Here is a 10,623-nt window from a genome sequence, read left to right as displayed (position 1 = left end):
ACAATACTATACCTCGGATACACACATGTACTGTGGGTAGCATGTAACATGCACAGGTGTGTGAAGGTCTGTGGTCCCAAGTGAAGTAGCGGCTATCGCTTGACAGCTCGATTTTCAAGCCTCTGGAGGTAACTGAACCTCGCAATGTTGCAGCTCATATGGACGTACAGCCTTTGTTGTTTGGGCTGCATATTTGCAACAGCCAAACTGGATATTTCCACAGGTAAGGGTCTTTGTGCAAATATGTATTATCTGGGAATGCAAGTGTTATGGTAATGTGTGTATTTCTGTTTCAGAGGAAGTTGACTGGGGTTGGTTTCCTACACTTAGACATTCAGATAAGCGCTCACAAAATGATGATATTTCACGGTTGTTGCAAATGCTTGTGGAGAAGCCTGGAGACCGAGCGTTCTTGCCAAGAAAGAAGCGTAGTGTTCTTCTCTCTAGTGGAGTATTGCAATGCAGTCAAGAAACAGTACAGCAAGTCATCCGCAATCATCTCAAATACTACCAGCTCAGAGGTGAGAGCCTGTTACAAATTGTTACATTTATAACATGGTTATTACATATTGATAACAGGATAAAGCACCATGCTGTTTAATTTAAAAGCAAAATGTATTGTTCATTAAGAGCAAACATTTGTATATGGATTGTGGATGAGGTCTTTAAAAGCTAAAACGGTTCCTTAGCCCAGAGGCAAAGTGCCAGACATCTGAACACTGACGAAAGAAGCGTCTCTGCGTACGGTTTGGAAAGGCATGAGGTCAATACTCTGTGAACATGATGTTCTTTTGTGAATAAACACATTCTTAACTGGCGTCATTTAACTATTTTCATGCAAGGGTAAAATACTTAAGATCAAGTTTTTGACATTTATGTCCAATTTACGAATCATACGAAGATGCAGATGCTTTAAAAATGAATGAAATGTGTATGCCGATCTTGCAGCTGTAAGGGTTTAACCGAGTTCTATCAAATAATCGAGTCAAAACAAAACTGATGGCTGAACAAAGAGAATATTTTATATGTGCATTTTATCTGTTCCTGTAGCTTGAGCATATATGACACTTGCCACCATAAGGTGGTAGATTCCTATATAGGGAATGCACATATTGACAAAATGTATACATTGAATGCATTATAAATGCACAAATGTAATGCTATAGAGATTAACATAATACACATTATGCGGCGCTTTCCCGGACAGGTATTATCTTGAAACAGGACTGGGCTTTAGTTAAATTAGGATATTTAGGTAGCCTAGTTTTTACCTTTTTACATTCCTTGCAAAGAAACATGATTAATGTGCATCTTGAGACAAAACAATGGCACTGATATATTTTAAGATCTGTCAGTGCAAGCAGTTATCAGTTAAAACAGCTCGAAAATTTTAATCTGAGACTAGTCTAAACCCTGTCCGGGAAACCACCACTGTATACAGTAATTAAATCAACAACATAATCTGAAAGCTTTTGCAACCATCCCTTTTGTGAACTGCTTTTGTTGTCAACATCCCATAGCAGAGATCATCTGAACTTGGGAGAATTTGATTTGAATCGAATCAATCTCAGGCTGTGGATTTTCATTTGTTATATTTCTTAAGAGACGAGAATAAGAATAGGAGTTGGGACACTTTTAGTATCTGCAACACATTGTTGTAAATAAATCAGTGAGGTTTTGGATGGGAAACAACCAGACCTTCCCCAAAGTTATCCGACCTGACAGACCAGAAGTCACAATGTCTATTTTAATGAACTAAAATGAGTAAATGTTGAATTTATTACATAATTTATTTCCAGCAGGGAAGTAGCTGACATAATTATTACTTTTAAGGAATAGACTGTGTTTTTCTCTGAGACAACAAACCTGCACCAAAATCCAAAGCAACATACTAACATGACCCATGATAAACCTGTGCTCCTGAAAGGTTTCAAGACCACAAAATAAAAATTTGCCATGTGTGAATAGTTTTCCAGAGTGGGCAGCTGAGGAGCATTTGGCTCACATAGATCCAATCCACTCAGACATCTCGGTTAGTGGGAAAAGACGATCTTTCACAGCTCGCGTGTGATTTCTCCCTCAACAAATTAAAAGGCAGCCTATGCAGTTAAAAGTCAGTTAACATATTGGATTGAAGCCAATGAGGTCAAAGCTATTATATCCGCATGGCTGGGATAAAGGGTGTGAGCACATGCAAGCTGTCATTCATGCCTATGTGTGTCACTGAGATGCTGCGTGTTGACACCAGCTCGGAATCAACCGTAACTGAGCAAGTTAATAAAAATGAATTTCAATGTTTGATATGCAAACAGCACTTAATTTCATTAAGAATAATTCAAAAAAAATTGCTGCATAGTTTTTTTGTCTGTTAATATGTTGCTTCCATAATACTGAATTGTTATTAATGTATTTATTTTGTTGTGTTTCTTTTTCTGGGCATTGTGGTTTCCACAATTTTGTCATTTGTTCTTGCAATTGGTAATAAATACAATATTTTTTTGCATGTCAGTTTGTCAGGAAACTGTGTGGGAAGCCTTTAAAATCTTCTGGGACCGCATCCCTAACCAGATAGAGTACCAGAGCTGGTTGAGTCAATGCCAGGCCGGAACAGTCACCATACATGACGTTGGCTCCTCTTTCAGCAAATCAGAGGAACACCTACAACTTGTCCTCAAAGTTTGTAGCACAAGACCTTATATTGTTAACATTTGTGATAATTACGTAACCTGGTTATGTGGTTTGAATACATTAGTATGAACATACAAAATGTGTGATTGTATGTGGTTCATATCTCTTTGCAGATACTTTCTCAGACCAGATTGAAAAGGTACATCAAACACTTGAACACCGAACTCTTTTATTTCACATACATGCACTTTCCATATTCTCTACATTGGATGATCTGTCCTAGCTCTTTCCATTTGTCTGCTTCTTTTTTCTTCTCAGTGAAACACCTTCAACGTCATTATGCAGTCCTGAGGATTCTTCCCAAAATCAAAATAATCCACCAGCAGGTCTGTCTGTCATCATTGCGTGTTTGTGTCTTCTATTAATCAAATTTAAAGACATTTAAAATGTTAAAACATACATAAAAATAACATGCAAAAACATCATATAATTCGATGTGGATGATAAAATAAATTCAGTTCTATAGTTTCTAGTAATGGTTCTTGGTATTATTAAAATAGTTTTCTGGAAGGTTGTTCGATCAACAAAAAAATGATCTTTTATAATGTGCCAGGTGATGGGTTTCCAGCAGAGGCCACTGACGTGGTGACTGTACCTGTTCCAGATGAGGTCGTCTCTCAGAGGGTGATGGAAGTTACAGTAGAACCATCACCTGTTGTCATGACGACTGAACCGGAAACTGAGGTTGGTGTTTTCAGCCTGAAACAAACAGTTCAAAGTCCAGTGTATGAAATTTAGCGACATCTAACGGTAAGGTTGTGATTGCAACCAACTACTCACTCCACCCCTTCCTTTAGAGGCACTACGGTGGCTGACACGTGTCATCACAGTTTCGCTTCTTTGCCGAAGGAGAAACCGTACTTGCGAAATGCGATCTGGAGAGTAGTTTGTCCGTTTAGGGCTTCTGTAGAAACTACACCAACAGTGTATGTAGATAGAAATAGCTCCTTCTAAGATAATACAAACATCACACTGACGCTTCTTTATGTAAGGTTTTTTATACGCCTCTGAAGACATAGTTATGTGTATTGCGTAAATTGCATTTATGTCTCTAGGTCCTCCTAAAAGTAAAAGACAGCATTTTTTAAGAAGATCTTGAGTGGGTAGGTGGGTGCTGGCATCTTGACAGATAGAAGGAAACAATTCATAAAAAAGTGACCATTTGCAGGCTTTGTGTAAAGGAATATGTAATCTCTAAATGATATACAATCGTTTAATAAAAACACTTACCTAAAGTCCAAATGGATAGATTAAATAACAAAAAAGGTCCACAGAACACATCTGCTGACCAACGTGTATTTTGTTTTCTCCATTTGCTAGATTACTAATGAGGTTGAAGAGCCTGCTGCTTTACCTGCACGTCCTCTTATTGAACAGAAGGTAGAGCTGACGTTATTACTGATGGGAGAGCCGTGGAGCGAATATCTGTCTGACCCCACCAGCAGTGAGCGCCTCACTCTCACCCAGCAGTTCAGAGAAAAGGTACAACACACTGAACTTTTAGGCGACATTATTTAATGTGCATATACAGTATGTGCAGTATATGTATTTATATGTTTACAGATTTCTACTGCTTTGAAAAATCTTACCGAATTCAAGAGTGTATCAGTACTGGATGTCAGGTATGTTTTTACATGTTCCATTTTTAGTGGTTTTAGTATAGTTTTACTACACAGTGGCCTAATAATAGGACATGAAACAGGTATTTAATCTGTCTTTATGCAGGCCACAGATGGATCCCTCAAGGTAAGTTACTCACGGAGTCAGATAAGTATTATTAGTTAGTATATTATTAGTATAAGTATATTCATTTATGAAGTAGGATCAGGTATGAAAGTGTTGTTTTCCCTCTCCAGTGGTGAAAAAGCATTGCTGGTGGAATATATTGTGTTCCTTCAGACAAGCAGTGAAGAGATCAGCAGTGAGACACTTGATTTTATTAATCTCCAGTCAAACATGGTAGAGGGAACCTACAATGACTCCCTTAAACCCTCCATTACTGAAGACTTGAATGGTAACGTACTGCTCAACCTGTACTCGGGATTTCCAACATTATGGTTGTGACTTTTACTCTCAGAAAATGTATTTATGATCAATATATTGAACCATCTGTTTATATTTTCATATTTTAAACTAGACATGATAAAAGATCAGTCTATACAAATGTTCTTTGAACTATGGCTGTGATTAAAACAGACACCAATTTTGAGAGACAACATGCTTTGTACAATTTCTGTAAAATAAAATGCACAAAACAGAAGCAATAATACCAAAAAATAGGACATATAGTGAAACTACAGATGCACCGATACCAATAGTCGATTATCGAGAGTGACATCTTCCGATACGATTCTGAAGAATAAATTATCTTTCATAACTTCCGAATGTTATTAATTCATATAATTATTATTAATATTAAACATCAAATTGGTGATGTTTCTTAATATTTTCTCTTTTGAACCTCTTTTGATTGACAGGATTTATATTGGCCCTCAACAGAGGCTGTTTTTAAAATATTGGCTGATAGCCGTTAGTGTAAAAAAACACACAGTTAACTTATAAATATATATGGACAATTCTGAAAGCAGAACTTACCTCTCTAGGAAAAAATCATGCTTTCAAAAATAAAATAAAATACTTAACTTATGAAACAAATAAACTTTTAAAATACTTTAAATTATTAAAGAGTACTTAAATCACTTAATACAAACCTTTGTTAATAGTTAATATTTTAATATTGACATTTGCATGTTATTACCCTACTATGGCACATCTCGGTCTGTGACAGTCCAATGTATTCCTATTTTCAGCGGAAGCCGCTCCAGGGGAAACTCTTGAAGCAACAGAACCTCCAGACTCTGACCTCACGGTGAATTCTTATTTCTGTCAGCATGACAATGAAACTTCCATTTTATCTAGAATCAACTAATTTCTTTCATTTATTATGTAGGAGGAAATTCAAAGTGTAGAAAACACACCAGCTCTGCCTGGTGAGGAGGACAAGGAGGTCTTCACCATTAATCCAACGATAGGATTACAACAGGAAGATTTGCAAGAACATGATGTTATAAAACTAGATGAGAACACACCATCTCTCACTGATGATCCAAACAGCAATTTCCCGGAGGGTAAGAACTAACATTGTTGATATTATGTGTACAATGATTTAGTCTAACATGGTGATGATAGTCCAAAAAATGATGATTGTTTATTTCAGATATTGAAGACAAGGGCTTGGTTTCCTTGTCTACCTCCAGTACAACTCTTGCTGTGGATGGTGAAGCTGTTGGTCAAGACAGTGACATCGCAACTGATAACTTTGATCCTGCCTCTGGATCTGCTGCCACAATGGTCCCAGCTGAAGAGACTGAAGCTGATGTAGAGGTTTTGACTGATGTAGACACACCCCTTTTAGAGGACTATGAATTCTCCACCATCAACACAGCTACAGAGGTGATTGAGGACCACGTTTCACCTGTGGAAATAGATGGACTGATTACTGTTGTAGATGCTGATACACCAAGAATGCCAGTTATGGAAGAGACAAAAACTTCCGTACCTGAGGTAGATGAAGATGATAAGAAAGAAATTGCTTCCACAGAAACACAAACGGATGAAGAATCTGAAGTTGTAATGATTACAGAAAACGTATCAGGGGATGTTGAAGATAATGGGGAAGTTGTTGATTGTACCACAATGGCAAACGAAGGAATTGGTTTTGTACTAAAACCTACTCAATCTTTAGTGGAAGGTCTAACAGAGGATGAGATCATATTGGTCACTTTACCAACCATCCGACAACCAACAAGCCCAGTCCAACAAACTTCTCTTTCACCAGAGAAAGAATCACCCTTCACTCTCATCACCATGATGACCCCAGAGAATGTTGAGTTAACTTCTACCATTAATTCAGAAGCCATGAGTACATCCTTGGATTATAATGTGATTTTTTATGGGGCGGAAGATGGTAGCGGCATGCCCGGTATCAACAAAGGTGACGATGTTTCCAGCATTGCCATGCCAACGAACCCTGGGCGAGCTTTGATGGTGTTCTTCAGTCTTCGTGTAACTAACATGATGTTCTCAGAAGATCTGTTCAATAAGAGGTCTCCAGAATACAAAGCCTTGGAACAACGTTTTCTCGAACTGGTAATGTCTTCCACCACCTCCTCTCCTCAATTCATTTTAAGGAGTTATTCACCCAAAAATTTAAATTCATATTAATAAAATCCTGGATGGTGGCGATTCACATTTCGCGGCAAAGTCATACAGGTTTGAATTGACAAGAGAGTGGGTAAATGATGTTTTTTTTGTTTTCATTGACTTTTTTATTGTATAAAGTTATTATTGTATGTTCTTGTATAATCCTCAGCTGGTGCCATATCTCCAATCAAACCTAAGTAACTTTGAGAACCTGGAGATCCTGAACTTCAGGAATGGAAGCATCGTGGTGAACAGCCGGATGAAGTTTGCGAAACCTGTTCCTCGTGGAGTCACAACTGCTGTTTATCTTATTCTGGAGGACTTCTGCAACACAGCGTACAAGACCATGAACCTCGCCATCGACAAATATTCCCTGGATGTGGAATCAGGTAAATCCATAGTCTCAGAAAGCTTAAGTCAATGGACTATTAAACATTTAGTAAAAGGACCGTTTACCAAAACTTCAAGTTGTTTCAAACCTGAATAAATTTCATTCCTCTGATGAACACAAAGAAAGATATTTTTAAGAATGTTTGAGACCAAACAGATCTGGGGCACTATTGACTAGGTATAGTAAGAAAAGAAAATTACTAAGTTAGTCAATAGTATCCCAATACTGTTTGGTTTTCCACATTATTCAAAATATCGTCTTTTGTGATCAACAGAACAAGAAATGTATACAGGTTTGAAACAAATTGAAGGTGATTAAATGATGACAGGTTTTTTTCTTTAAGTCAACACACAACAAAGCAGCAATATATTTGCCTTTTTGTGTTTAACATACTGTATGCGTATTGACGTTTGGTTCAGGTGATCAGGCAGACCCATGCAAGTTCCAGGCATGTAATGAGTTTGCAGAATGTACTGTGAACCGCTGGTCGGGTGAAGAAGAATGTGTGTGTAATGCTGGGTACTTCAGTGTCGATGGACTTCCCTGCCAGAGCATCTGTGAGCTTCAGCCTGACTTCTGCTTGAATGATGGGAAATGTGACATCATTCCAGACCAAGGAGCTATCTGCAGGTGTGTATTCATGGTTTATTAGATTGTAATCATGTTTTCTGGACCACAAACCATGACACGTTCTTATGCATGTGTGCTCTGTAGATGTCGTGTGGGGGAGAACTGGTGGTACAGAGGGGAGCATTGCGAAGAATATGTATCTGAGCCACTCGTAGTCGGCATTGCCATCGCATCGGTTGCTGGGTTTCTGCTGGTTGCATCAGGAGTAATCTTCTTCTTAGCGAGAACCCTGAGAGACCAGTATGACAAAGATGAGCTGGAGGACCCAATACAGTAAGACAGAGAATATGGCACAGTCAAAATGGACTTTGTTACACTTGCATTTGGTAAAAGCACAAAAGGACAGTTGAAACCTAGTTTGTGTGTTGTGTGTGTGTGTGTGTGTGTGTGTGTGTGTAGAAGAGAGGATAGTTTTCCGTTTTTAGACAGGGCCACTAAGTACAACCCTATGTTCGAGAGTGATCTGACGACAGGCTACAGTCATTACTACCGGCGGTACCCCGACCCCCCGATCCACAGCAGTGGCAGTGCTGAGGCCTCCACTGACTTCAGCAGTGAAGAAGTTCGCCACATTTATGAGAACAGTGAGCTCACCAAGGAGGTACAACGGATATTTGTTAACAAATTCATACAATCATATTTGAATGTTTTAGTAGGATTTGCTTTTGTGCCCATGTTTACAAATTAAGTTTAGGGGTGGTGATTTAGAATAACTTTTTCTACTAATTGTATTGTTTTGTATTCATATCGTACTTAACGTATAAATTAACCGCAGTGTAAAAGTCCCATTTTCCTCCTGGATGTTCCCATAACATAATATGAGTTTTACAGTATATATTCAGTGGTATGCAAAAGTTTAAACACCCTTTGCAGAATCTGGAAAAAGCTGATACTTTTGAAAAAATCAGAGGATTTTTGAAAATGAAGGTTTATTTTTAATTTCGTCCTGCTCTGAGCAAGTTATTTCACTCCTACCTGACTTGAAATCAAGGGTGTTGACTTTGTGGGCAGCAATGAATGTGTTTATCTATTGTAATAGTTGTGTATGAGTCTCTTGATGGGCCTCAATGTAAAAAGAGGAATCTCAACATTTACTGCTGGACATGAGTCAAATATCCAGAAATGCTGAAAAAGCAAAGATTGTGGAGGACCTGGATCATTTTTCTTAAGATCAGTGCACAGTCTAAAGACTCATGACAAACAAGAAACCCTTAAACAACTATGACTTAACATAAAAACTGTCATTGATGGTTCAGGTAACATCATACAGTATTAAGGGGTATCTAAACTTTTGCTCTGAGCTATTTTTAGAAATTCTGTTATTATTCTTTAGTGTGAACTGTATGTTAACATTTCTTCAGTGAAATAACTTGCTCAGGGCAGGACTAAATAAAAAATAAACCTCCATTGTCAAAAATCCTCTTTTTCAAAAGTTTCATCTTTTTCCAGATTCTGCAAGATTCTTTAAACTTTTGCATACCATTGTATATTTCATTTTCTTCCAATTCCACAGGAGATTCAAGATCGCATCCGTATCCTTGAACTCTACGCAAGAGATCGTCAGTTTGCAGACTTCATGCGGCAACATCAACCGTGAGTGTAACTGATGGTGATCTTGTACATTAGCTTTACCTGTTTTATCACCTCATGTCATCTTGCTTTTGTTTGATCAGAGCGATAGATAATCAGAGAGAAAGTTCCTCTTCATCGACAACACACGTCCAACTGAGCGCAACAAGCTGAAGGTGATAAATCAAAATTATGGGAACTGCATGTTTTATTGCGACATGTTCTGTGTTTTTAATATTGCAATGAGAGTAAACTTAGAAAAATCTTCAGGATTTGTATGACAGAAGAGCACATTTTAATATTTTATTATGATCACTTATTTTTATTATTTGTATGCTTGTTGAGCATCTTAACTTTATAGGTTGTAGGTAAAAAAAGAGCTATATTCCTTTTATTTTTTCTTATATTTTATTTGTATTACATGAAACGTTTTTCTGTCATAGATCAAGATTGTGGTCATAGACAGCTCCTCTCTTTGTCGAAGTTATTTGTGCCTTCTAATCTGTGTTCTGGGTGCTGCGCTCTCATCAAACCATCATTGACACAGAGACAAAGGCCTGCAATGACACAGGGTTTGCCCACTTTCTGGAAGTTACTTGAATCACTATTACTGTTGTAATTCTGTTAGTTTTACTGCTTTTAAAGTATCAATGCTTCTCTTACAATTAAACCTGCCCTTCAAGGAGTGGGTCTTGCCAAAGTTCCTATTTTGACAAGTTAGTTCACTCAGCAATTCCCATGGCAGCTATTTTCTAGGCAGTGACAAAAATAATTTTAAGATGATTATTTATATATGTACACTTAGACCACACACTTAGACCACAATTTTTAATTTAAATGAATGCTATAGATTTAATATCTGTGAGATTAAATCTCATTGTTTTTTGCAAGGTCCGCGACTGATCACCATTAATGCAAACTTTTTTTATACTCACATTCTTTTTTTTAAAGTAAGTGATGGAAAGCCTTGAGGGTTTGGAACGAGGTTGAATATATGTTATGTATGTCAGTTCATATATGATTGTGTAAAATGAAAACCAAATAAAACCTTTTGATACTGAACACTTACAGTCTAGTTCAACTTTTGTTTCAGGCGCACTGAGTAAATGTGTTTGTGTGCATTCTGGAAGTGATGTCAGGCT

General features: G+C 37.5%; 1 protein-coding gene across 1 annotated transcript; it reads left to right on the top strand.

Annotated features, from left to right (window-relative positions):
• The first annotated feature begins 144 nt into the window (after window positions 1-144).
• Window positions 145-10,401, top strand: impg2a (interphotoreceptor matrix proteoglycan 2a). The gene is made up of 20 exons (XM_056755155.1): window positions 145-223; window positions 297-521; window positions 2,510-2,676; window positions 2,802-2,827; window positions 2,947-3,014; window positions 3,242-3,372; window positions 4,009-4,170; window positions 4,252-4,310; window positions 4,414-4,434; window positions 4,545-4,702; window positions 5,499-5,557; window positions 5,639-5,816; window positions 5,906-6,837; window positions 7,061-7,280; window positions 7,702-7,912; window positions 7,997-8,185; window positions 8,312-8,513; window positions 9,426-9,505; window positions 9,586-9,657; window positions 9,925-10,401. The coding sequence occupies exons 1-19, from the start codon at window positions 145-147 to the stop codon at window positions 9,653-9,655; spliced, it is 3,237 nt and encodes a 1,078-aa protein (XP_056611133.1). The 3' UTR covers window positions 9,656-9,657; window positions 9,925-10,401.
• The last annotated feature ends 222 nt before the right edge of the window (window positions 10,402-10,623 follow it).

The sequence above is a fragment of the Triplophysa dalaica genome, chromosome 8 (genome assembly GCF_015846415.1).
Source record: "Triplophysa dalaica isolate WHDGS20190420 chromosome 8, ASM1584641v1, whole genome shotgun sequence".
NCBI lineage: Eukaryota > Metazoa > Chordata > Actinopteri > Cypriniformes > Nemacheilidae > Triplophysa > Triplophysa dalaica.
This window is presented reverse-complemented; position numbering and strand designations above follow the sequence as displayed.

Bases quoted from the DNA above. Each gene is read 5' to 3' on its own strand.
- impg2a (XM_056755155.1), top strand. From the start codon at position 145: ATGTTGCAGCTCATATGGACGTACAGCCTTTGTTGTTTGGGCTGCATA. The intron at 522-2,509 runs GTGAGAGCCTGT...TTTGCATGTCAG, and splicing joins CAAATACTACCAGCTCAGAG to TTTGTCAGGAAACTGTGTGG. The intron at 6,838-7,060 runs GTAATGTCTTCC...TATAATCCTCAG, and splicing joins AACAACGTTTTCTCGAACTG to CTGGTGCCATATCTCCAATC.